This window comes from Ailuropoda melanoleuca, chromosome 1 (genome assembly GCF_002007445.2).
Source record: "Ailuropoda melanoleuca isolate Jingjing chromosome 1, ASM200744v2, whole genome shotgun sequence".
Lineage (NCBI taxonomy): Eukaryota > Metazoa > Chordata > Mammalia > Carnivora > Ursidae > Ailuropoda > Ailuropoda melanoleuca.
Genome location: NC_048218.1, coordinates 199,133,283 through 199,160,797, shown reverse-complemented (window position 1 = coordinate 199,160,797; position 27,515 = coordinate 199,133,283). Strand labels below are relative to the sequence as shown.

At 46.0% G+C, this 27,515-nt stretch overlaps 1 protein-coding gene across 6 annotated transcripts in view; it reads left to right on the top strand.

Annotated features, from left to right (window-relative positions):
• Positions 1-27,515, top strand: part of DENND2A (DENN domain containing 2A) — a 100,425-nt gene that overhangs the window by 50,699 nt on the left and 22,211 nt on the right. For 2 of the 6 annotated variants that reach the window (XM_034638089.1, XM_034638104.1), the window contains 10 exons: positions 3,693-3,893; positions 8,843-8,936; positions 9,695-9,745; positions 10,841-11,028; positions 16,504-16,613; positions 17,543-17,612; positions 18,748-18,825; positions 22,162-22,275; positions 23,880-24,020; positions 25,330-25,478. In XM_034638089.1, the coding sequence (XP_034493980.1) occupies positions 3,693-3,893; positions 8,843-8,936; positions 9,695-9,745; positions 10,841-11,028; positions 16,504-16,613; positions 17,543-17,612; positions 18,748-18,825; positions 22,162-22,275; positions 23,880-24,020; positions 25,330-25,478 (1,196 nt within the window). The remainder of the gene's footprint in view (positions 1-3,692; positions 3,894-8,842; positions 8,937-9,694; positions 9,746-10,840; positions 11,029-16,503; positions 16,614-17,542; positions 17,613-18,747; positions 18,826-22,161; positions 22,276-23,879; positions 24,021-25,329; positions 25,479-27,515) is intronic. The other 4 variants (XM_034638097.1, XM_034638120.1, XM_011218179.3 and 1 more) reach the window with 4 other exon arrangements.

Sequence of the window (27,515 nt, the reverse complement as noted above, 5' to 3'; positions counted from 1 at the left end):
GGTGACTGGTTTTGTAAATAAAGTTTTTCTGGAACATAGCCACGTTCATTCACATACATACTGTGTATGGCTGCCTTTGCACTGCAATGGCGGAGTTGAGTAGTTGTGACAAAGCCTAAAATATTTACCGTCTGGCCTTTAAGAAAAAGCTCACTGCCCCCTGCTCAGTCTAAGAGTCACACCCTCACTTTCAAAGAACTTCCACAGACAATTCTGTGTCCTCATTGCTGTATGATCTCTTCCATCTGTTTCACTGCACTCGCTCTGAGCCATGAGCACTCTCTCTGGTCTCATTTACTCTTCATCACTTCTATGCCTCTTCTCGGATTGTGCTGTCTACTTGAGAACGCTCTACCCCAGAGCCCAGTAGGTCCTCTGTTATCAGTTAAGTAGCAGCTGAAATTCCACCCCCTCGTAAAAGCTCCCTGGACATTTGGGGACTGATTCTGGGTGCTCTGGGGGGCTCACTAGGGCCCCATTCTTTGGCAGTGTCACCACGGGGAGATGCAGCCCACACAACCCCAGCCCCTCCCCAGGTCTCTGGACACCCTTTTTTTTTAATTTTATTTTATTTATTTATTTGTCAGAGAGAGAGAGTGTGCGCGTGTACAAGCAGGGGGAGCACAGGCAGAGAGAGAAGCAGGCTCCCTTGTGAGCAGGGAGTCCGATGTGGGACTCAATCCCAGGACCTTGGGATCATGACCTGAGCTGAAGGCAGCCGCTTAACCAACTGAGCCACCCAGGCATCTGGACACCCTTTAGAGAGCTGTGTGCCATGTTTTGATATCTTTCTGTTTTCTTTCTTCTCAGAGCTTTTCATAGGTCAGATCTTTGAACAAACACTCTCACAACCTAAAAATCTAATGAAAACAGATACCTGCTTTTTCCCAACAGTTTGATAGGTGATTCTAATGCAGTGAAAGAATTGGGGCTATTTCCTTGGATTTCACTGCAGATGGAATTTGGTCTCTAAGAAAGCTTGTCATTCTTCCTTCTTTTTGTGCTGGTTTAATTATTAAGATGCCCATAGTGAGCAAAGCATACTGGCTTTTTCTACTCTGGGCTTGTGGTGCTAAGCAATTGATTGCTCCCTGTGGACTCAGGATGCAAACATCAGAGCAGGCCACTTAGGAAGACTAGGAGTCTTTATTCCCAGAAACCTTGACAAAGAAAATGTTCTGGACTTACTGTTATATACTATTTGGAACTATACAAGAATTGAGAAATCAGTGGAACAGAATAAGACTATTCTATAAGAATTTAAGATATAATAAATGTGGCCTTGTAAACATAGCGAAAGGAAGGCTCATTTATTAAATAGGGATAACTTAGCTTGGGGAAAAAATCAGTTTAGACTAACATACAATAAAATAAATTACTGATGGATTAATGAATAAAATAGGTTCAAAATAAACTAAGGAAATCCCAAAGAAACTGGAATTAACTATGTATTAAACCTCTAAAAAGATATAGATTTCCCAGGCTAAGGAGATAAGATTAAATCAGTTGCACAGGAGAAGATGAACAGATTTTCATAGATAAAAATTTCGTGTGACCCCCCCACAAAAAAAAAACCATGGGAAAAACACACTTTTAGCAAAACCGACAAATAATTCATATCCATTCTATATAAAGAGCTCATCCAAGTTAATAAGAAAAACACTGGGTTCCCAAAAGATAAATAGGCAAAGAACATAAATAATATACTAAAGGAAAAGGCTGTTAGCATACTAAAATATGAAAAAAATGTCCATGTCATACAAGAAAAACTTATGTTGAATGCCTGCTGTGTTTCAGGTATTTTGCTAGGTGCTTTATATACCTTTTCCCTATCTAATTCATGAATTCATTTTTAAAAAGACACTTTGCAGTTATAATTATAGAATCATACAATGTGTATCCTGGAAGTAACTTTAGGAAACAGGTAGTCCAAGTTGTTTTTAAATTTTATGTTACCAATATTTCTTATTTCCATGTTAACATATTCATATGGTTCAAAATTTAAGGAGTATGAAAGGTTAACAGTGAAAAATCTTTCTCTCACCTCTTCATTCCTCTCGCCCAGCGCAACCACTGTTAGTTTCTTATGAACCCTTCAGAATATTCCATGCATACACCAGCAGAATAGCTCCTTAAAACACACACAAATATCAGCATGTTATACCAGCTGTTTTACTCCTTGCTTTTATTTATTTATTTTTTTACTCCTTGCTTTTAATGCTTAACAATATGCATCTGAGAGCACCTTCTACATCAGTACATTAAGATTTTTTTTTACACCTGCATTATATTCCGCTGTGTAGATGTACCATAATTTATTTGACCAGCCTCTGCTGATGGACATTTAGGTTGTTTCCAGGATTTTGTGTTTACAAACCATTTCACAGTATATAGTTTGCACAATATAGCTTGCCTCATACAGTGTAACTTTGCACAAGTATATATCAGTAGGGCCCATTCCTACAGGTGGAATTGCTGGGTGAAATGGTGTATGCATTTGTAATTTTGTTGACACTGCTGGATTGCCCTCCATAGAACTGTAGCAATTTCTAGTCCCGCCAACATTGTGTGAAAGTGTGAAAGGGACTGTTTCCCTCACTTTCACTATTCTAGTGAGTTAATAAATTTATCTTTTCTAATCTTTGAGTAAAAAATGTGTCTTTAATGGAGTTTTAGTTTTCTCTTATGAGTGAAGCTGAGAATCTTTTTCTGTATCTAAGCATCATTGTATTTTTTCTATAAATTTTCCATTCCTATTTTTTTGCCTGTTTGTCTTTTTATTAATTTGTAGTATATATTAGAAAAATAAGTTCTATAAGTTGCAGGGTTTTGGGGGTTCTTTTCTGTTCTTTTCTTTCTTTTTTTTTTTTTTTTACCAGTTTTCTGTTTGCCTTTGACCTTAAAGTGGCTCATTTTTAGAAATAAAACACTGAGACTTAGGTATTGAAACTCCTTGTACAAGAGGTACTCAGCTTATCGGCAGCAGGGTCAAAGCTGAGCTTAGGTCTTCTCCCTCCCAATACAGTGGGTCTTGGTTCTCAGAATGACTGATTTGTACAGATAAGGGATTGTGCCAGTAAATTCCCACTTGTCTAAAAAGAGTAACCAGGGGCGCCTGGGTGGCTCAGTCGTTAAGCATCTGCCTTTGGCTCAGGGAAGGGTCCTGGGATCGAGCCCTGCATTGGGCTCCTTGCTCAGCGGGGAGCCTGCTTCTTCCTCTCCCACTCCCCGTGTTTGTGTTCCCTCTCTCGCTAGCTGCTTCTCTGTCAAATAAATAAATAAAATCTTTTAAAAAATAAAAAGAGAAGCTGGATTGGCGGTGCCTGGGTGGCTCAGTCAGTTAAGCGTCTGCTTTTGGCTTGGGTCATGACCCCAGAGTCCTGGGATCAAGCCCCAAGTCAGGAATCCCTGCTCAGTAGGGAGTCTGCTTCTCTCTCTTCCTCTGCCCCTCCAGCCTGCTCATGCTCTCTTAATCACTCTGTCTCTCTCAAATAAATAAATGAAATCTTTATAAAGAGAGAGAGAGACAGGATTGGATCTGCATCTTTATCAGAGACAAACTCAGCATACCCTGGGAAGAGAGACCAGCTTTCTGTCTCGATCTCGTGGTCTGTAGCACTGGCACCCCCAGCTATCTCCCAGTTAGGGCCTCTGTATTTACTCTTCTTTTCTTTTCTCCTTTCCTCTCCCAGCAGTCATTGGCCAAACCTGCTTTTTTCCGGCAAAATTCAGAGAGGAGGAACTTCAAACTGCTGGATACCAGGAAGCTGAGTCGGGATGGATATGGGTCCCCTTCCAAAATCAGCCCCCCCTCCACCCCCAGCAGCCCTGATGACACTTTCTTTAATCTTGGAGACCCGCAGAATGGCAGGAAGAAGAGAAAGATACCCAAGGTAAGGCTTGCAACAAGCTTCATGTGCAGATATGCACTCCCCCTTCCCTGCAAAGGAAAGCTACAGAGGACTCTGGGCAGAGAACAGAACACTGGGCCCTCTTCTACCTGCTTCATCACAGGCCAGGTAGATACTGTGAGCCGGCAGGCTGGGCTGTCTTGTCTGGGCCTTTGTCATAATAATTCTTGTGGTCCTGTAGCCATTCCTCTCCCAGCCTAACCTATACTTGTGATCCCAGGCCATGTTTCCAGTGCCTGGTCTCAAAAGGCCACTTCCTCCTCCTTCATGGCCTCAAAAAGTAGAGCTCCATTCATCGCGCTCTGACTCACACTTTGGTCAACAGCAGCTGCAGAGGCGGTACCACGTGGAGCCTGTGCTCTGAGGTGGCACTTGTCAAAAATACATCTTTCCCGGCTCTTTTCAGCCCAAAAGGTAAAACATGCCCAGGGGCAGATGTGCATCCTAATGCATCTGCTACTGATTCAATTCCCTCTTGTGCTCTGTTCCAGCCCTGCTGTGCTCGTCCCTCTTCAGTGGCCACTTTGGTACCAACTTCCTACAGGAACTTTTAGAACAGGGATTCTTCATTTCAGAGGTCATGGATGGTTGGATGGATGGATGGAACATGGATGGATGGATGGATGGGATTTAGGGGTCACAAAACCCAGAGAGTGGAGAGTTTTTTTTGTGGAGAGTTTTGGGGGGTGAAGGCAAGAGGGGAAGATTGTCGGTAGGTTTCATCAGATTTCTCGGAGTGATGCATTGACCTGAAAGTCATGGGACATTTACAAGCTGGTTCCTCCTAACAGTTTGGTGAGTCAGTATTTTGACCCATAATTTCACCCCTACCACACCCGTCCCCAACTTTCTCATTCAAATGAAGTTAAGTCACCTTGCCCATCTGAGTGCATTCTGAAGAGTAAGGGCAGCTAGGGTCAGGTGGTTGAGAAAAGAACTATAACCTGCAGCTTGGTCGGAGGGAGGCTGTCTTTGGAACAGGAGAGAAGACATCTTCCTTTGTTTTGCTGATGAAGGGCAGACAGAGGGGCCAGGGTAGGAGCCATGGCTTCTCCCCCTTCACGCTCTCCAGGTTTGGCCTTGTCCTGCCCGGGGCCCAGGGTGTGGAGCAGGTTGCATATTGATTATCTGATGTTTGCTGAATGGGCTCCACTAGCACATGGACCCCAGTCTCTTTCAGCACAGATTCATTCCCATGCCTCCCATCGATTGCCCTCCAAAGTCACTGTCTGGCTATCATGGTAGCTGCTCCAGGGGTCTGCAAAGTGTGGCGTCTCTAGCCACTCCCTTAACTCCCCTTTTGCTTCTTCTGGCACCATTCATACGTATCTGTAATGTCAAAATCCTACAATTGTGGGGCTCCTGGGTGGCTCAGTCGTTAAGCGTCTGCCTTCGGCTCAGGTCATGATCCCAGCGTTCTGGGATCCAGTCCCGCATCGGGCTCCCTGCTCAGCCGGAAGCCTGCCTCTCCATCTCCCACTCCCCTTGCTTGTGTTCCCTCTCTCGCTGCCTCTCTCTCTGTCAAATAAATAAATAAAATCTTAAAAAAAAAATCCCACAATTGTGGAATAATTAAAAGTGGCTATTAACATCTATACTGCCAGCCTCACCATCATTTTAGCAAATTAAACAGGGATAATCAAGTGAATTAGCTGTTGGGTTAAAAGAGCTTTACCACAATTCTTTTTTTTTTTTTTTTAAGATTTTATTTATTTATTTGACAGAGACAGAGACAGCCAGCGAGAGAGGGAACACAAGCAGGGGGAGTGGGAGAGGAAGCAGGCTCATAGCAGAGGAGCCTGATGTGGGGCTCGATCCCACAATGCCAGGATCACGCCCTGAGCCGAAGGCAGATGCTTAACCGCTGTGCCACCCCGGCGCCCCTACCACAATTCTTAAGTTTAAGTATGTGATTCTTTTTTTTTTAAGATTTTATTTATTTATTTGTTTGAGAGGGAGAGTGTGCGAGCACGAGCACATGGGACGAGGGGCAGAGGGAGAGGGAGAATCTCAAGCAGACTCCCTGCTTAGCGTGGAGCCCAAGGTGGGGCTGGATCCCACAATCCTGAGATCATGACCTGAGCTGAAACCAAGAATCAACACTTAGGAACACCTGGATGGCTCAGTCGGTTAAGCATCAGCCTTCAGCTCAGGTCGTGATCCCAGGGTCCTGGGATCAAGTCCCACATAGGGCTCCTTGCTCACTGGGGAGTCTGCTTTTCCCTCTGCCTCTGCCCCTCCCCCTGCTTGTGCCCTCTCTCTCTCTCTTTCTCTCTGTCAAAATAAATAAAATCTTAAAAAAAAAAAGAACACTTAACCGACTGAGCCATCCAGGCACCCCCTAGTACAGAACACTTTTAAAACAATAAAACTTAACTCCTGTTAAAGTACAATTATGTGAGAGCATGTTTAAAGTTTTTCTCTTGGGGGAAATTTTTTTAAATAAAAAGGAACAAAGATTTATTGACTGGAGTATATATGGCTTCCACTTATTCCTGACCTGATTTAAGGTGAAAAGAACTTTCTCTGTCCCGTCATTTATACTACTCACATAGCACTCATGAATTGTCTTGTATGATAGCTGTGAATGCATCTTGGTCCTGGCTATTAGCTTGTAAACTCCCTTAGAACGGATGCCATGTTCCATATATCTTTTTACCCCTCCCAGCTTCTAGCAAACCCCTTGTACACAGAAGATGCTTAGTATTCCTCCAACAAATTCACAATCAAGAAATATTTATTGAGTACCGACCAGGTGCCAGGCACCGTTCCAGCCCATACAGTTACTCTTACAGCAGCAAACAAAAGTGACGGAGATTCCCACCTCCATGGAGCTTACTTTCTAGTGTTCACTGTACTTTAATAAGTGGAAGGATGTTAACTATATTGTAGCTGTCTTCTTTCTAGTTAATTTTAGATATTGGCTGAGAGGAGGTTGAACAAGTTTAACCCCCCCCCAAAAAACCCACAATTTGACCTAACAACTCATTTGTTTATTTATATATTTTTTAATTGTGGTAAATATACATAACATAAAAGTTACCATTTTAACCATTTTTAAGTATACAGTTTAATAGCATTAAGTACGTTTATGCTGTTACACAACCAACACCAGCATCCATCTACAGAACTTTTCATCTCCCCAAACGGAAACCCTGCACCCGTTAAGCCCTAACTCCCCTATTCCGCCTTCCCCCCAGCCTCTGGCAACTGCCATTCTACTTTTTGTCTCTATGAATTTGCCTGCTCCAGGTACCTCATATAAATGGAATCCACTATTTGTCCTTTTGTGACTGACTTATTTCTCTTAGCAGAACATCCTCAAGTTTCATTTACGTTGGAGCATGTGTCCAAATTCCCTTCCTTTTGAAGGCTACAGAATAGAATATTCCACTGTCTGTCCGTACCACATTGGGTTTAGCCGTTCATCCCTTGGTCGACATTTGGATGCTTTCACTTCCCAGCTGTTGTGAATAATACTAGCATCTCATTTATGCATTGTCTTCCTCCATGGGAAATGGGGTTGGTGTTAACTATTTCAATGGTTAGGACGTGTGTAAAAAGAGGAGAGAGCCAGCTCGGGGCTATGAGCTCTCAAGGAAATGGCTGGTTCGTAAGAACAAATACAAATAACTGCCACACGGGAGGGATTTGGTGGTGAAGGCAGAGACCTCGTTCAGATTCAAGGCAAAGCCAGCACAGGGTTGGGGACAAGGAGTTCACAAAGAGAGCTGGCAAGGCCAGGGCTGGGCCGCCTGTCAGGACCCAGAGTTTGTGGGTGTCCGCGGATATGGCAGGGCAGTGTCTTAGCCTGCAGAGCCGAAGGGCCGGGGCCCAGGCCCACCACAGGGAGACCTGGGAGATGAGCCACCTTCCTCCACTGGCTGTCCGGTGCTCTGGCTTGTGAAGAGGAGCTGGTGAGCTCCTTCAGGGAGTGGGACAGAGAAGCAGAGGGCAGAGACGGGGATTGGCAACAGCCCATCACCCAGTTTACTATAGCACATCCTCTCTCCAGTTCTTCCAATGCAAAAAAGAATATAAAACTTTTCAAAGCAGCTTTCAAACACAGCTCCCCTGTAAAATCACCCGTTGAGGGGCACCTGGCTGGCTCACTCCGAGGAGCATGTAGCTCTTGATCTCAGGGTCCTGGTTTCGAGCCTCAGGTGGAGCCCAGGTGGTGCTGGAAAGCCTGGAGGGAAGTGCCCCAGGGCTTCCGTGGCCAGATGGGTCTGCTAGTCAGCCTGGAAAATATGCTGCTGAGTAGTGCTGCTTGCTGAGCAGTAGGAGAGAGCATGAAGGGCCTCAGTGTGGAGGAGCGCTCCCCTGCAAAAAGGGGGGTGTGCTGGGTCTGCTGGGTGCAGGGCACCACCATGCAGCCCCAAGCTAGAACTCGAAATCCACGGTAATCCCTGCCCCCTTGCCGCCCAGTGCGGCTCAGGCGGTCTCTGGCACGGTTCCTACAAAAGGGGCCCTGCCTGGGAGGCTTTTTATTTTTCCAGTCTCTTCCTTTTCTTGTTTTTTTTTTTTGTTTGTTTGTTTTTGTGTGTGTGTTTTTGGCGGTGGGCGGGGGGGTGCTGCAAATTCTGCTCCCAAACCACAGTGACATCGTGGCATCAAAGGGGGAGCAGCCATCGCACAATTAGCCAATGAAATCGTCTCCCTGTGTCTCAGCTGCGTGCATTGTATATTTAGACATCACCCGTTCATACATCACTGGGGCTGGCAGCCTCCTTTAGTGTTCTCGAAAGTCATGTTCCTGTCTGGTAGAAAAGAGTAGTTGAAGATGCCAGTGGACCAGTGGGAAATGGCCCCTCCCTCCTCCTTTCCCCAGCCTTCCATGGTCCCAGAAGAGAATGGGCAGCAAAGGAGTCCCAGCTGCGCATGGAGAGGAAGCTGCTAACACTGGCTTTTCTTCTCCCGGTGTCTGGCAGCTGGTGTTGCGGATCAATGCCATTTATGAGGCCCGGAGAGGAAAGAAACGTGTGAAGAGGCTGTCCCAGTCCACGGAGAGCAACTCGGGAAAAGGTAGGACCCCCGCCACCGTCCCAGCTCCCCCAACAATGTGAAAACAGATTCTTCTTAAAAGAGGCTTCCTGGGGGCGCCTGGGTGGCACAGCGGTTAAGCGTCTGCCTTCGGCTCAGGGTGTGATCCCGGCATTATGGGATCGAGCCCCACATCAGGCTCCTCTGCTATGAGCCTGCTTCTTCCTCTCCCACTCCCCCTGCTTGTGTTCCCTCTCTCGCTGGCTATCTCTATCTCTGTCAACTAAATAAAAATAAAAAATCTTTAAAAAAAAAAAAAAAAAAAAAGAGGCTTCCTGTTGTTTGGGGTTGGCTCACCAAAAAGGAGAACAAGTTGGTGCTTTGTAAGTATCTCCTGTTGTCCTTGGGACAGCGAAGAGCCAGGAGCGAGCTCAGCCTGGTGGTATGTCCTCTGGTCCTGTTTCACTGTCCATCTATCAAGCCAGCCCAGCACTGCAAGCTCTGGCTCACCCTGGCAGCAGCCTTCTTTGCTTAGCATGCATAAAAGGAGCCAGTATCTGCTGTATTATTGGGTATAAGTACCGTCTGAACTGGAGCCACATTAATTTGGAAATACATTTAGTTGGACAAAGACCTAGTTTGCCTATTACATTTAAATCGACAAAAAAGAGTCCCTCTGAAGTAGAAATCTTGGATTTGTGTCACTTCATACAGAAAGTTTCCTTATTAAAAAAACTCACATGTGCAACTTTCTTCCTATTGCCATTTTTTGTTTGTTGTTTGTTTGTTTTTCTGTATAGTGACGGATGAGAACAGTGAGTCTGACAGTGACACGGAGGAGAAGCTGAAAGGTGAGAAGACCAGTTGCCATACAGGGCACAGGCAGGGGGCTGGGGAGCTACCAAGATGGCCCTTCCTGCTTAATGTGAGCGACGGGACAGAGCGTCCTTGCACGAGGGCAAGGCGTGCACGTCTGAGAGGATGGGGGACCCACGGGGTGCACGGGGGCCTGTTCGGTCACTGAACCTGTGGCTGCCGAGATGCAGGGTGGCTACGACTACAGTGGCCCCATTCCCGTGCCTTTCTGTTACAGGTGTTTTCTAGCCTGTAAGCTATACCGCTGCCGGCCTGGGGTTCCAAACACTTGGGCTCTTGTCCCACTCCCGTGAAAATTGCTAAAAGAACAGAAGGAAATCACTTCAGATCTCAGGGCCTCTAGTTCCTAATCTGTCAAAGGAAGTCACTGAAGTAATTGGTCTCTGCGGACCTAAATTTGGTGACCTTGGTCTAGGTTTTCGTGAGTTTTCCACAATTTCTCAGACCCCAGGGGGAAGCCCAAGAAAGCCATAGTCCAGGGCTGCTGAGTGAGGTGATGGGGACGCGTCTGGTTAGCCGCCCTGCCTCATTCATCTCTCAACACCCAGCTGCTCCCTGGCCCACCTCTAGAATGAAGCAAGCCCATTTCCATCACCGAGAATGGCGGCAGGAGGGAAGGCAGGCTGAGTTAGTCATGGCTCTGCCCGGTCTGTCAGGCAGATGATGACAAAGTTCCCCGCTCCCAAAGCTCTGTGGTCTGGATTTTGTCAGATCTCACAAACTGAAAGATGAAGGAAGTGAGTGAGGGGAGGAGTCAGCGTCCCCACCCCATCTGACAGAGGGACACAAGGGTGACTCAGGCTGCTGCCCCAAGTCCACATAGCCAACCCCTGGCAGAGCAGAGCCCCACGTTCCAGTCTTCTACACCCCCATTAGCCTGGTGGCCCGTCCAGTGTTGCTCCTCCGCTTTGGCAGGGACCCCAAACAAAGAGTTTTGTGTTCCTTTGTTAAATATGGGAACACTTTTGTAGGGTCGGAAGGGGGTCCTCTGAGCTGGGAACCACACAAGCCGTCTCGGCTCTGTCAGAAAGAGAGTCACCCCCAGGCGCTCACTCTCCCTCTCTCCCCAGCTCACAGCCAGCGCCTGGTCAATGTGAAATCACGCCTGAAGCACGCTCCTAGATACCCATCCCTTGACCGGGAGCTCATGGAGTACCAGCAGAGGCAGCTGTTCGAGTACTTCGTGGTCGTGTCCCTGCACAAGAAGCAGGCCGGGGCTGCGTATGTGCCAGAACTCACCCAGCAGTTCCCTCTCAAGGTACAGGGCCGGCCAGGCCTCGGCAGCCTGTGGGGGTGGGAGGACCGCAGCACTTGTGTCCATATCTTGTTGGGACTCATGGTTTCCGGGAGGTGTGGGAGTCTGAGGAATGCTCAGTGTCTAGAATCTTGGACCGTGAGACCCCATTAGGGTATAGCAAATGAAAAAAGCTGCCACTGGAGAGTTTGGGAGGTCCCAGGAGGTGAGGGATTCAAAGACTCAAAGTACGGACAAAAACACTTACTCACTTCCTGTGGTGACTGTGCTGACAGTGCTCTCCTCCTCATCCTCCCCGTCTCCTTATCCAGCTACATTTCTTCCCAAGCTATCCTACCTAGAAGCCTCTTTCCCAGGAGCCACACAACTCTCCCCAGGGAGGATTGTGTTTGTGCCCATTGCTGAACATCTGTACGTGCACTGTGTACCCCTGGGTGTGTGCACTAGAATCCTATTCTGTTCTAACATGGCTCATGGCTCTGTGGATTTGGCTTTGCCATACATGAACTCTGACACCTAAAATGAAATGGCCCTCAGCAAAGCCGAAAATGGCATGACCAATAATGTATAAATTATTCTTAGGCTTTGACATCAGTATTAAAGAGGCCCTGTTCAGTCCAACCAGAATTTACTGAGACCCTATTACATCCAAGCTGTTCTCTGCTTGTCCCCATCATTACAAAGATGAGCAAAATGTGTTTCTTGTCTTCAAGAAGCTCACACTGACAGGAGGGCAAAAGATAAGCATACAAAGGCTCATGAGGTAGAATTCCGCAGTTCATACAATGAAGGTGCTCAGGGCCGGGAAGAGCGGAGGGAGTCCTGGTCGCCTCAGTGGCCTCCCTTCTGCTGCCACCACCCACGCATAATTCCAGTATCTATGGAGGCCTAGGTCTCCTCCTGTCCTGGACCAGCTTCCTTCCGTCCTGCCTATTGTGGTCCAGTGCAGCAGTCAAGTCCTGTCCTTGGAATTTGGGATGGAAACTGTAATGAAGTAAGCCATGGGCACCAGCCCTCCTGCCTGGCTCTATTCACCTTCCTTTAGCTGACCTCCGGGGATGATCCCTGGAAAACCCCAATGCTGTAGGTACGCCCACATTTATTTATTTACTTATCTCTAAAAGATTTTTTATTTATTTATTTATTTATTTATTTATTTATTTATTTATTTATAAGAGAGAGAAAGAGGGGGTTGCAGAGGGAGAGGGAGAGAGAGAATCTCAAGCAGACTGTGCTGAGAATGGAGCCCGACACAAGGCTCGATCTCACAACCCTGAGATCGTGACCTGAGCTGAAATCAAGAGTCAGACCCTTAACCGACTGAGCCACCCAGGCACCCCATAGGTATGCCCACATTTAGTTGAGGCCCACATGGAGCAAGCACCAAGGCATGAAGGACTGTTTTTATCCTGTTTACTTCCCTCAAGGCCTAGCACAGTGCTGTACATGTGGCAATATTTAATCAATGTTTCAGGAACAAAAGGATTAATTCATGAATTAGTGAATAAATCACCGTAACTATTGAATGCTTATACTTTCCAACCTGGAGTCCCCAGGCTCTTCGACATCCACATTAAAACTTCTTTTGGGGGTGCCTGGGGGCTTAGTCGTTAAGCGTCTGCCTTCGGCTCAGGGCATGATCCTGGCGTTCTGGGATCAAGCCCCACATCAGGCTCTTCTTCTGGGAGCCTGCTTCTTCCTCTCCCACTCCTCCTGCTTGTGTTCCCTCTCTCGCTGGCTGTCTCTCTCTGTGTCAAATAAATAAATAAAATCTTAAAAAAAAAAAAAACTTCTTTTGAGCAGAAACTTGTATAGTCACTGTTGGAAAGGGGACCAATGTATCAAGAAAAAGTCATCTTTAATCCCACTCCACAGAGATCATCTATGTTAGCATTTTATTACGTTTTCTCCCAGACTTTTCTCATAGTGTAATTTTCTGACAAAACTGGTAAAACTTTTGTATCATGTTCTGTAAACATATCATTATTTAGAAACATATTTAATATAAATTCTAAAGCATTGTTTTTTAAATTATATAAAGCTCTGTTATGTGATTATTCCCTAATCTGTTTAACTAGTCTCTTTCTGTTGGAAATGTATCTTGTTGTCAGTATTTTTTTAGATATATATTTTGAATGTTATGTGATCATTCTGTACATGCCTTTTTTGTAGATCAGGCTATTTTATATCTTCTTGCCTTTGCTCTCTTTGTCAGAAGGACCTTTCCTTCTTCTCTCTCCTCCTTTCTTACTCTTTTTCATGAGTTCTATCCCCCACTTCTATAGTCACTTGACCAAGACTTACTCTCCATATTTGTACGCTAGAGATCATGCCTGCCATGTTCCACTAAAATGCTTGGTATCATGTAATTATCTTTATGACAGTTCATGGAGACTGGGAAATTTTCCAGCCATTTATGATTGCTTGTCTTTGTAAAAGACATCTCCATGTCTCATTTCCTGTAAATGAGTGTGTGTGCATATAAGAGCACATATCTGCCCATATGGGTTGATAACTCCTATGTTGATGACAGCATGTGTAGGCACGTGTGTGAACACACACCTTTGTGTGTATCATGCATGTGTTCTGAGGGCAGTGCATCCAAATGGATGGGCCATGTCAAAAAGTGCTGGAACTTGCCTCCCTACAAGGCCTACTCTTCAGTTCGCTAATGGTTTCCACTATGGAGAAATGTCCCTGTTCTTTCCTTTTGTGTTCTTTGTAGTTTATGGCCCTTCTGTCTGTGGTGATTAATGACCTCTTCCATCAACTACACCCAGCTGGTATTTGTTTCTCTGTGAGACTCTCCAAGGGTAGTCAAAATTATTGCTCATGCAACAGCCTGAGCTAGTGAATTATCAACTCAAAAACTGCTCCAGGACCAGTTAGAATCTTCTGGGTCATGGATGGAAGAGAGTATCATTATATAGAAAAAAGACAATGACTACTGATTCTGAAGGAGGAAAACTAAAGGACAATTACTAATTGGCTTTAAGTCTATAAATGGTGGCTGTGTTTCATTCCTTGATAGTTGTCTCAACCATTAATATTAGTTGCAGCTTTAATTATATTTGCTGTCGCCTCAGGGGAAACATACTAGAAGTAGGTGTTAAAATTGAAAAAAAAATCAGCCCGGTGCTCTGTTCCTTTGGACACTCTCTTTAGAGACCTCCCCTCTCTGACATTTGTTGTCCTGGGGAAGGCAGATGCTTAACTGACTGAGCCACCCAGGCGCCCCTGTTCTGTTTTTTAACAAGAGGATATTCATCCAGTCTATGATGTCAAATAAATCAGTAGATCCTCTGGGAAGCATTCGACAGTGCTGCTGGTCTGCAGACTTCAGAAGCTGTCTGCAAAGCTAGTGTGAGGTGAAGGTCAATGGTAAGCCCTGAGAGACAAAATAAGAAATTGGTGAAAAGTGTTACAGAAAGAAGTTAGATTAGACATTACAGTTTTCTAACTTCAGAAATTCAGACTCCACTTCAAATATTTGGTATATCAAATTACTGAAGGTAACTTGAGCATAATTTGTTTTTCTTTAACTCTTTATAAAGAAAAGTTAACAAGCATTAACCAGTCCATAACAACAACAGAAGCCAACAATTCTTCCCAACACTTTATTTATTTATTTTTAAGATTTTATTTATTTCTTTGACAGAGAGACAGGCAGCGAGAGAGGGAACACATGCAGGGGGAGAGGAAGAAGCAGGCTCCCAGCGGAGGAGCCTGATGTGGGGCTCGATCCCAGAACGCCGGGATCACGCCCTGAGCTGAAGGCAGATGCTTAACGACTGAGTCACCCAGGTGCTCCTTCCCAACACTTTAGAAGTACAAATTTATAAAAACAAACCAAAAAAAATGCCAATTACTAATTATTCCTTTTTGTTTCCTAAACTTGAACCTACAGTGCTTCCTTTTTAACATGGCACAAAGATACATAACATAAAATTCACGCTCCCAGCATTTCCAAGTATATGGTACAATGTTGTCAGCTGCACACACATTGTTCAGCAGATCCGCAGAATGCGCTACAACTCACAGACTCCTGTTCATCCACAAGGAAGTAAACACATGGCTTTAAATACAATCTCTAATCAGACTTTCTGAATTTGGTCTGTTTTTTTTAAGGATTTTGTTTATTTATTTATTTATTTGAGAGAGAAAGAACACAAGCTCAAGCAGGGGAGGAATAGAGGGAGAAGGAGAAGCAGACTCCCCAGCTGAGCAGGGAGCCCAATGCAGGGCTGGATCCCGGGACTCCGGGACCATGACCTGAGCCAAAGGCAGGTGCTTAACTGACTGAGCCACTAAGGAGCCCCTGTTCTGTTTCTTAACAAGAGGATATTCATCCAGTGTATGATGTCAAATAAATCAGACAGAGAGACTAAAGACGAAGATTCCTAGCTACAGGGGCACCTGGGTGGCGCAGTCGGTTGAGCGTCTGACTCTTGGTTACAGCTCAGGCCATGATCTCAGGGTCGTGGGATCAAGCCCTGCTTTGGGCTCCACACTCAGCACAGTCTGCTTGTCCCCCTCCCTGTGCTCCTCCCCACTGCTCTCTCTCTCTCTCAAAAAAAAATAAAAGTAAAAAAACAAAAAAACAAACCACCAAAATTCCTAGCTAGATTCCACACTAGTTGTGTGGCCATGGACAAATCGCTTAACATGTCAAGGCTATTTCCTTATCTCTAAAATAAGACTGTGACACTGGATAATGTCTAGTTTCCTTTCAATTCTGACATTCAAGGACATTGAAATTAATTGAAGTTTACTGTATAATGTAATTTAACTGGATGTATTCACTGAGAAGTGTTATAAAATGTCTTTGCCTGAATGGAGGAAGGGCAGCTTTCAGGTTGGAAGACCAGATTTGAGGCTCTGCCTTGCAGATTCATGAGTCTCTTATTTGGAGGGGATTGCTTTGACATGTTTTCTTTATTAATTAACATAGTTAACAGTCCAGGGGCATCTGGGTGGCTCAGTTGATTAAGGGTCTGCCTTTGGCTCCCGGCATGATCCCAGAGTCCTGGGATCCAGTCCCGCATCAGGCTCCCTGTTCAGCGGGAAGCCTGCTTTTCCCTCTGCCTCTGCCACTTCCCCTGCTTGTACTCTCTCGCGCTCTTTCTCTCTGACTGTCAAATAAGTAAATAAAATCTCTTAAAAAAAATAATAAAAATAAAATATAGTCCAAAAAATATATAAAAAATGAAAAAATTAAAGTTATATTCCAGAATGTTAGACATCAAGAATATTTCTCTAAAACACACCGGTTTGTTTTCTCCTGACTTCCCCTGTAAGAATAGAGTTGACAGTGCCCTGGGAAAAAAGCCCCCAGCAGACTGAGCTGCAGACCCTTCCTGAGGTTGAGGACGTGGTCTCAGCTGTGCGAAGGTGGAAGATGTGGTCTTGCCAAGCATCTGCCTCTCTCTCCCATGCTGGGGTTTATTTCCCAACCTTCTCTCACCCGTCTCCCTGCAGTTGGAAAGGTCTTTCAAGTTCATGAGAGAGGCTGAGGACCAGCTGAAGGCTATCCCTCAATTCTGTTTCCCTGATGCCAAGGATTGGACTCCTGTCCAGCAATTTACCAGGTATGTGCTGACATCTCCCTTCCCCACCCCAGAGGCTCAGACAAAAACCAGGGAGGGCGTCAGGACAAACGCCATAATTCGTCCTTACTGCTAGCAATCCTGATGGGCCTCAGGCTAGAGATTGTCCCCACCCATGTTTTAAAACCTCCCTGAAGATAAGAACCACCTTGCTAAATATGCAGATTCCCAGGCCTCCCATTCAGTCTGGGCTTATGTTTGGCTCATAAGCCTCTGTGAAGGGCAAAAGTAATTCTTGGTCTCGGAGAAGCTAAAGGAACATTGCCTGTCTCCCTTCCTTGTCCATGCTCTTTAATAGCAGCCCATCCAGCTGTTAACTCAGATTGTGACAGCTTTATGTTTTTGCTTTAACCGTGTTGTTACATACCGGTATTTTTTTATCAGGTGTTTCAGCAATTGACCAAACTCAGGGGGCTGCATATCCTGTGTTTGAGGCACACTGTGTTCCTTGAAGTTGGCCTAGCAGTCTCTCAGGGGGCTCTGAAGAGACAGTTCTCGAGGAGGGTCGCCCCAGGAGCAGTTTCTAGAGGGACACAGAACTGTTCCCCTCTTCAGCTGCTCCTTCCCTGAGTCACATCCCGAGAGCAGCGGATGCCGTCTCATCCTTGAGCTCACAGAAGGCAGTAGTCACAATAGATGCTCCGTAAGTGACTTCATGTCTGGGGCAACGGGACGGCTCAGGTGATAGAGTGCTATGAGCCCTCATCCTCTCAGGATGCAGTGACACTGTAGGTTTCCCTCTCCCTGACACCCCAAAACTACAGGCGCACAGAGTCCCTGTACAGATGGACAGGCAGGACAGGAAGCAGCCCTTTTTGACAGCCCCTTCCAGAATGTCCCCTGATTGCTCTCAGCCAGGTGTCTTTTGTTTTGTTTTGCTATGTAATGCACATTTGTTTCCCCAACCGCAGTGAAACCTTCTCATTTGTCTTAACTGGAGAAGATGGGAGCAGACGGTTCGGTTACTGCCGAAGACTGCTGGTTAGTACACTCTGCTGTTGGTCTGCCAGAGCTCTGGGGAGCCCTGGGCAGCGCTGGTCCTGGGGCTTCACCGTGTGCCTCAAGAGAAGAGGCAGGAAATGTGACAGGTTCATCAGTGGAGTTAAACACATGGAAGATTTGGGGGTTCATCGAAATCTTACTGGAAGAAGGGAACAAGAACCCGTCTCCTTTAGAAAGAAAATACATCCTCCATTATTTTCCCTGCCAAATAAAAGACCTTTCTGTCCTTAAGCCAAATGTTCTTTCTAATAAAACGTGCTAAACAGACCCTGAGAGCTTACAGCGCACACATTCATAATGGTTGCTAAGGGCCAAAGAAGGATAGTTCTGTTGTTCATGCCGCAAATCATTCAAGAATGTGTACTTCAGAACAATCACCTTTAGAAGTCAGGATTGTATTCCAGTGAAATGATCATGCTAACCCATTGTAGAGCTTGTCTGTTTGAGACCCATTCTTTTGGAAATCTTTAGTAGGAGCAAATCCTTTTTCCACTGAGTGTATATGAGTCCTCCAAATAAGCTGATAGAATTTCAAGCCAAGATTAATGCACAACACATAGTAGGTACTCGATAAATATTTGTTGGATTGATTAGTGAATAAAAGCATGGCTAACAGTTTTAAAACAGTTTTATGTAGGATAATAAGGTTTGGTGATGAAATTAATTTGACATTTTGAGATTGATTTTCATTTTGGTTGGAAAGTTAGCTTAAAATTTAAGGCAGCTTCTAAAAAGGATGTTCAGAGATGATCTCTGATTCAGAATTATCATTATAATAAACAACATTTGGTTTCAAGGTAACTCCTTAAGAGGGACCACAGTGATTTGGGTAAACAAGTTAAGCCTCCTTACTTTATGGTTCCATAGGCCATGTTGAGCACCTACTGTGTGCACACCACCCTTGATTTGGTCCCTTCAGGAGAATATAAATATATATACCACACAACCAGAAGTGCTCCCCACCTATAAAATGGGGTATTGGTAACTACTTACCTAATGGGTTTTCAAAAGCTGCAGTGGGGAAACATCTGGCACATGATAGGCATTTTTAAATGTTTGGGTTCTCTACCTTGAGATGGTAGCACTCATGATTTCCGTGTTTCACTCCAAAAAGCCTGGTGGCAAAGGGAAGCGTCTCCCTGAAGTTTACTGCATCGTGAGCCGCCTGGGATGCTTCAGCCTCTTTTCAAAGGTAAGGACTTGGGCCTCAGAGGAGGGAGGAAGGGAAGGCAAGGCAGAGCCGGGGAGGACACAGGAAACACCTTGACTCCTGGTACTTTTATAATCGTATTCCAACATGGTTTCCTTCCCACTTCCTCCCCCCATCACCTCCTCTGTTCTCTTATCATTATACACGCAGTGAGAGCCAGTGAAGGTCAGGGCCCACAGAAAGGGGTTGGGGGGAGAGTCAAAGTAATTGCAGAGGTTGGAAGGGGCAGAGGATCTTCCCAGAATATTCCTTGTGGTTTACTTTCTTCTAAGCATTGTCTTTTGTCCTATTTGCTTTTGCATGACAAAAAGGCCACGTGGATGGATGAACGGAGTAAGTGTGGTGTGAGATGTTTACTATTGTAGTAGTGCTCTAAATGGATCAAAATCTTAACATAATCTGGTCCTCTTTTTGGGAAGATGAGCCAATGTATCAGACCCAGGAATTGCCGTACTGAATTGGTTAATCCACCTCACTATTCTGGGCGGGTGGAGAGGAGCTAATTACTACTGTGTATGTTGATAATCTCAAAGATTGGGTATAAACCAACATTCATTTCCAACATTTCATACATTAACCAGACATGAGTATCTAATCCATAAATTGATTTTAAATTCTTCTTGAGCATATATTTTCAGCCTGAGCTTTCTTTCAGAGAATTGAAGTCCTATGTCTGCTGTCCAGCAGCACTTCTAAAAGCATTGCGAATCTATCTCCTGCCCACCCTCAGAGGAAGCCTGACTTACACTGATCTAGTGTAACCTCTTGCCTTGGTAGAACTTGTACTTGTGTGCAAATCTGTTAGAAATAAAGAACGGTATCGATATATCTGTGTTCCTGCCTCCACTCCACCGAGGTGGTAAGCCTTGCACGTGGAAGCTGGTCTTTTACAGGCTCAAGGACAGTTATGCATTACTGCTGACGCAGGTCTCTCCCGGGGGATTGTGTAAACGTGGAAATAAGGCTGTGTCACAGCCTTTGCTGTTGTGAGAATGCTTACGGAAGGTAGAAGTGAAACAGCCGAGTTAGCCCAGTGTCCAGTGGTGGCTTTGGAATTCACGTGAGCTCCATTGTCTTGTCATGGATGGGGGATGACAAGCAAGTCCGCACACTGACACACTGTGTGATGCGCAGTTCTGTGTTGTCAAGGCATTTTTGTGACTAGGGGATGTTGTGGGAGTGTGGTGTGACGACTTGCCGAAGACCAAACGGCACATATACTGGCTAGAACCAGAAACAGCTTTGGCAAACTGATCTCTAAAACCCGAACTATTTTCTGGGGAGGGCCAAGGGTGACCAAAATGACAAACTGTCCTGTTGTACAGAGAAAGGAATCAGGGGTCCTGGCTGACTCAGTCCGTAGAGCATGTGACTCTTGATCTCAGGGTTCTGAGTTCAAGCCGCACATTGAAAAGCAAAAACAAAAAAGGAAGGAAGGGAGGGGGGAAGGGAGGAAGTTGGGAGGGAAGGAAGAAGGGAGGGGAATCCTGTTCAAGAAGAACAGCTCTCAGAATCTCTGAAGAAAATTATACCATTAAATATTACTATAGTCATGCTGCCTAACAAGCCACAGTGGCTTAAAGCACTGGTCATTTATTCTTACAGACGCGCAGGTCAGCTGGGGCTCGGCTTGGCTCTTCTCCACTGGGCTCACTCGTGCGTTGTGGGCACGCTGGGAGTTGGCTGCCCCAGGCTGCCAGGTCTCGCTGTAGGCTGCCAGTCTGGGGTTGGAGCTAGTCCACATGTCTGTCATCCTCCTCAGACAGCGAGCTGGCCCAGGAGTGCAGTTCTTGTGGCTGACACACAGGCCAAGAGGGCAAGCAGAAACACATAAGAGAGGCCTCCGAAGGCCCAGGCTTAGAACTGGGGCACTGTCACTTCTGCCTCAGTGTTCCTCGGCCTTTCTTTATTACCAGCCCTAACCAGCCTTTTAAGATTTTTTTCCCTGAATTGCCTCCCCACCCCCATAAGATTCTTTTTAATTTTTTGTCTTATTATTTTTCTATTGTGCTAAAATAAACGTAACATAAAAGTTACTTTTTTTTTTTTTAAGATTTTATTTATTTATTTGACAGAGAGAGACAGCCAGAGAGAGGGAACACAAGCAGGGGGAGTGGGAGAGGAAGAAGCAGGCTCCCAGCGGAGGAGCCTGATGGCGGGGCTCGATCCCACAACGCTGGGACCATGCTCTGAGCCGAAGGCAGACGCTCAACGACTGAGCCACCCAGGCGCCCCAAAAGTTACTATTTTAGCCATTTTTTAAAGATTTTGTTTTTAAGCCATCTCTGCACCCAACATGAGGCTTGAACTCACAACCCCGAGATCAAGAGCTGCATGCTCTCCCGACTGAGCCAGCCAGGTGCCACTATTTTAGCCATTTTTAAGTGTACAGTTGATTAGCATTATGTTCATTCACATTGTACATAACTGTCACCATCATCCCTCTCCAGAATTTTTTGATAAACCTGAACCAAAACTCTGCACCCATTAAACACTAACTCTACATTCCCTTCTTTCCCTAGCCCTGGCAGCCACCATTCTGCTTTCTGTTTCTGTCAGTCTGATTACTGCAGGATCTCATGAAAGTGGAATCATAAATTTATCCTTTTGTGACTGGCTTATGTCCTCAAGGTTCATCCATATTGGAGCATATGTCAGAATTTTCTTCCTTTTAAAGCTGAGGAGCAGTCTATTATTTGTATATATCACATTTTCTTTATCTGTGTATCTGTAGATGGACATTTGCGTTGTTTGCACATTTTAGTTATTGTGAATTATGCTGCTACGAACATGGCCATTCAGATATCTGAGTCCTTCCTTTCAAATCTTTGGGCTTTGTACCCATAAGTGTGGAATTGCTGGATCATATGGTAATTCTATGTTTAATTTTTTGAGGAACTACCATACCTACAATCTTTTTAATTTTAATAATTAATTTCATTTAACCTACATATCCAAAATATTATTGTTTCAACATATAATCAATATGGTCATTGATAATTTACATCCTTAATTTTGTGTTCTGAAATCTACTGAGGATTTTACATTTACAACACATCTGAATTCAGACTGGCCACATTTCAAGCGTTCAGTGACTACATGTGGTATTATTTTAAATGGTATTTTTATTTTAACTCTTTGATCCACAACTAATTATGGAGGGTCTTGCATTTAGATTTTTTAAAATAACAGTTTTACTGAGATATAGTTTGTAAACCATAATATTCGCCCATTTAAAATCTAGGATTCAGTGGCTTTTAGCATATCCACACAGTTGTGTAATCATCACCACATTTATAGGACATTTTTATCACCCAGCAGGCAACGCCTATACCCACGAGCAGTCACTTCCCAACCCTAGTAATTGCCAATCTGCTTTCGCTCTCTATGGATTTGTCTATTCTGAACATTTTATCCAAGTGGAATCATACAGTAAGTGGCCTTTTGTGACTGGTGTCTTTGACTTAGCCTAATCATTTCAAGGTTCATCCATGTTTTAGCATGAATTAGTATCTCATTCCTTTTTATGGCCGATACTGGCATATAATGGAGTGTCACATTTTGTTTATCCATTTATCAGTTGATGGACATTGAGGTTACTTCCCCTTTTTGACTATTATAAATAGTTCTGCTGTGAACATTAATGCACTACTTTTGGGGTTTGTTTTTTAAAAATATTTATTTATTTGAGAGAGAGAGAATGTGCACACACAGCGGGGAGGGGCAGAGAGAGAGGGGGAAAGAATCTCAAGCAGACTCTACACTGATTGTGGAGCCTGACAAGGGGCTTGATCTCACAACCCTGAGATCATGACCTGAGCCAAAATCTAAAGTCAGACACCTGGGGCACCTGGGTGGCACAGTCGTTAAGCATCTGCCTTCAGCTCAGGGCGTGATCCCAGCATTCTGGGATGAAGCCCCGCATCAGGCTCCTCCTCTGGGAGCCTGCTTCTTCCTCTCCCACTCCCCCTGCTTGTGTTCCCTCTCTCGCTGGCTGTCTCTCTGTCAAATAAATAAATAAAATCTTTAAGGAAAAAAAAAAAAAGTCCGACACCTAACTGTGCCACCCAGGCACCCAAATGTACTACTTTTTGTGTGAACATGTTTTCATTTCTGTTGGGTAAATATCCAGAAGTGTAATTGCTAAGTCATATGGAAGCACTGTCTTTAACCTTTTAAGGAAGTGCCAGACTGCTTAGCAAAGGGGCTTCACATTCCCACCAGCAGCACATGAGGATTCCAGTTTCTCCACTTGCTTGCCAGCACTTGCTCCTGTCTATCTTTTGGTTATAGCCATCCTAATTGGTATGAATTGGTATCTCATTGTGGTTTCGGTTTGCACTTCCCTATTGGCTACGCTCAGAGAAATTTTAACTCCACAGATACACTGGAGATCTTTTTAGGTACTGTGGGCCTTTAAAAGGCTACAAACCATTGTATTATCTAAGTTTTTTTCAGCACCACCCCCAACAACCAATTTTTATCCCCTTGGGGGCAGTATTGTTCCCATTGAGAATGCATATATTAACCCAGTAAGTTACATGGCCAAACCCAGAGTCAAGGGGGTCAAGAAACTTTACCACTTTAGGGGCACCTGGGTGGCACAGCGGTTAAGCGTCTGCCTTCGGCTCAGGGCATGATCCTGGCGTTGTGAGATCGAGCCCCACATCAGGCTCCTCCGCTGTGAGCCTGCTTCTTCCTCTCCCACTCCCCCTTCTTGTGTTCCGTCTCTCGCTGGCTGTCTCTATCTCTGTCGAATAAATAAATAATAAAAATCTTTAAAAGAAAAAAAAAAGGAACTTTACCACTTTAGAGGGAAGAACTGCAAAGGCACATGGTAAAGGAGTGGGTGCACAGAGAGGAGACGTGGGGCAATAACATATAGAGTGAAAGACACTTTCAGTGTGGCCTGATGGGGACAGCAGGACTTCCCCATAATTCTTCAGTCACTGGGGCAGGCCCACTTTATTGAGAACAGAGCTATACCTTGGTGCCCTGACTTCAGGATAGCTAAGCTGCTTTTGTGACCCTTGCAGATCTTGGATGAGGTGGAAAAACGGCGAGGCATCTCTCCTGCCCTGGTACAGCCCCTCATGAGGAGTGTCATGGAAGCCCCTTTCCCAGCACTGGGCAAAACCATTGTTGTCAAGAACTTCTTGCCAGGATCGGGAACTGAGGTAAGCTATCAGATTCCTGTTGTCTCCTAGAGGAGAGAATGGCCCAGACCGAGGGGCTGGCTGTCAGTGGGCTGTCACATCAGTGAATGTGACATCAGGCATCATAAAATCCACCCTGAGTCCTGTCCATCCATTCCAGGATTCAGTCCCAGAGAGCAACCCCTAGTGCTATGCCATGGCAGCACTGGTGTTTCTTTACATGACATTGGCCTTTCAGGTTAGGGACCTGCACTGAATAGCCTTAGCTTCTCTTACTAGCCCATTACACTCATAGATTGTATTTGAACCTATTTACAATTTTTGTTCTCCATCTCCTGTATAACTTCATAATGTAAAACAGATTATTTTCAGGGAAGACAAGGTTACATACTACTTTTTATTCACCTGTCTAGGACTTTGAAGTATGTCCCTTTGCTTGGCTGGGTTGGAATTTCATGCAGGACTTGATTTTTATCCTTCCCATTCCCTTTATATGGCTCTGTGGATATCACTAGGCAGATTCCATTCAGCCTTGAGTCTCCAGTTCCAAAAGCCAAAGCAGGTCACCTCTGGAGACAGGGGAGGAATAAGGATAGGTCTGGGGTATTCAGGAACAACTTAGTTTCCCACAGCAGAGGGAAGCATTCTCCATGTTGCTGGAGAGTGCTATACCATTCTATACCAGATGCAGGTGGCTTAGCCATAAGGATGTTAACATTAGTGAGCCCCACTATGGGGGCAACACCAGGCAAGTGCCATGCTCAGAGTAAAACACCAGTCTCTGCTCACTGTGAAGGAGTCAGCTATTTATTTATTTATTTATTTGATACAAAGAGAGAGAATGTGTGCACAAGGGGGGGAGGGGCAGAAGAAGAGGGAGAAGCAGACTCCCCGCCAAGCGGGGAGCCTAATGGCAGGGCTTGATCCCAGGATCCCGGGATCATGACCTGAGCCAAGGCAGACACTTAATTGACTGAGCCAGACACAGTCTCCTGTGGGACTCTAAGCGACAGGACGTCACCAGTCATGGAACTCCCAGGGGGGTGGATGGTCCAGATATGTCCCTGGCAGGCAGAGCCTCCAAACGTCTGGGGCCACGGGCCATTGATACTGCCATCCTGTCTCCCCACCTCCGTCTGAACTTTCCTCACGCTCAGCTGCGAGACAGAGTTCCTGCCCAGTGTACCTGCTCCTCAGTCTCCTAGGACCTTTCTCTTCCCCAATCACTTTTGATTCCTTCGTTTTCTTTCCCTCTTCCCCTGCGAATGGCTCACCCCTGCTGAGGATGTCAGAGCCGCTCCTCATGGCTGCTCCTTCTGTTCCCCCGCAGGTGATTGAACTGTGCCGCCCACTGGACTCCCGGCTGGAACACGTAGACTTCGAGTCTCTCTTCTCCTCTCTCAGCGTCCGCCACCTGCTCTGTGTTTTTGCCTCCCTGCTTCTGGAAAGGAGGGTCATCTTCATCGCAGACAAGCTCAGGTACCAACCTTGGCCACTTCTACTAAAGTGTCTGAATGACAGTCAGTGGTGGACTGTCCGGAGCGTGTGGGGCAGGGGATTGCCCGCGACTGCAGGGGACACACCTCTGAGGGAAGAGTGCAGACCAGTGGGCAGCGAGGATGGCGGGCTTATAAGGCACACCGGTTCTGTAAAACCACGTAAGCCTGTGCTTCTGTGCGCTACTTACATGATAGCCGGCCTACCTTCCATCATCCCGCGGTGTGCTGGGCGCTCTGCTGTGTGCTGAAGGAACAAGGGTAAAAGCGCAGAGCTGTACGCACAGTTTTCAGTCAGGGCAGGGCGGGGGGGGCGGGGGGTTGCGGAGGAGTGAGCAGAGCCCCGGTACTATGCCGTCAGGGCTTACCAGAGCGGTGCATTCTAGACACCTAGGAGGGCACTCAAGCTCAGAGAAGGCCAGTTCTGGCGGAGTCCTGAGACTAAGAGCAAGTGGAAAGCACATTCCAGGCTAAAGGAGCTCTAGCTATCTAGACAAAGGCAAGGAGACAGGAAGCCGAGCATGTCGCCTTCAGAAACTGTAAAGCAGTTCACTGCAGCTAAGCAGAGAAAAGGCAGGGTGTGGGGCAAGGAGCCAAGGTTCACAGAGCCCGGCAGGGCCATGCTAAGCACAGATGGATCCCCAAGGCGGCCCTTCCTCTCAGAGTTAAAATAAATGACACAGAATCACACACACCTGCTCACTGCTTGGTAGGATGCCCCCCATGTCCTGAGGGTCACGTCAGTGATTTGCAAAACCCATGCAGACGGATTTGAGTGAATTCTGAACTTAAAAAAAAAAAAAAGAATTCCTGGCATTTTCATCACTTCAAAATACTGAATCAGAGCCTTCTTTGCTGCCGAACTGAGGGCATAGCAGCACGGGTGGTGACCGCCACTCCAGTTAGGGCTGAAATGTGGGGCCCAGCCATAGATGGGCCAGCCAACCAGGGAAAGCAGATGAGACCAACCGAGGAGTCCATCTGGAAAGAAGAAATGCCAAAAACACAAAAATCGAAGAACTGCGGTTTGGAGGGGAAATAGGACTCCCAAATCTGGAAAACAAAAGCGAGGAAGAAGAATAGGAAAGGAAGAACAGAAAGGACAGAAGGTATGAATGTGGAGCTCATCAGGAACGTGGTAGGAAATGGAATCCAGTCCTCTCCTCCCACTCCAGCCCATCTGGTCATCTTGGTGATGCTCCTCTTTGGACCGCAGCCACTTGGCTATCCCCAGTGTGCTCCCACCCCGGTTTTTAGCGAGCTCTTCACTTTTACTGTCATGCTTCTTGCACTCCCCATGCACTGGGGTCCGCACAGGAAGCAGCTGGTGCTGGGTGTGGGCAGCTCTCCAAGCCCGCCGGGCATTGGGGAATTCAGACGGGAGAGTTCTAAGGTTGGGGCTCTGGAAGCAAAAGATGAGTAATAACCCTTCAGTGACCGGGGTCGGATTTCATGGAGTAGCTGTCTGTATTCTCTGGAAGCCCCTCTCTGTCCCCCGGAAGTAGAATTCTCAGGCTCCACTGTAGGGGGGAGGGGAAAGTCCTGGCTCTCAGGAAGACCGAGGCAAGAAGTAAAGGCCAGCCAAGGAAACCTGCTGCCCCCCCGCCGACTGGAGATGGGGCCAAACAGTCCCACGAGGAGCTTGCTGCCAGGTTGAAGACGGTACACTCGGGAAGGAAATGTCTGGGAAGATGGGCATGGCTGGAGAGGAGCGTGCCCTCCCCAGCCTTCCCTCCCCGACAAAGGAGAACACGAAGCATCATCTATTTTTCTTGTCAAAGTACAATGAGTGAGAAGGTGGGAACAGAAAGGGTCAAAGACAGATACATCCTTGAAGGGCAGCAGAGGGGATGGGTCAGTCTTCGGGTACAAAGACACCTGGAAATGCTCATGACAATGATGTCTGGAGGGGACTTGCCCATCTCTCACTCCTGCCCTGACAGATTTCTGGGTTGACAGGTTGAAGCCCCTCCCCCAGAGCTGCTCTAACAAGAGACAAAGGAAAGTGAAGGAACTCCAG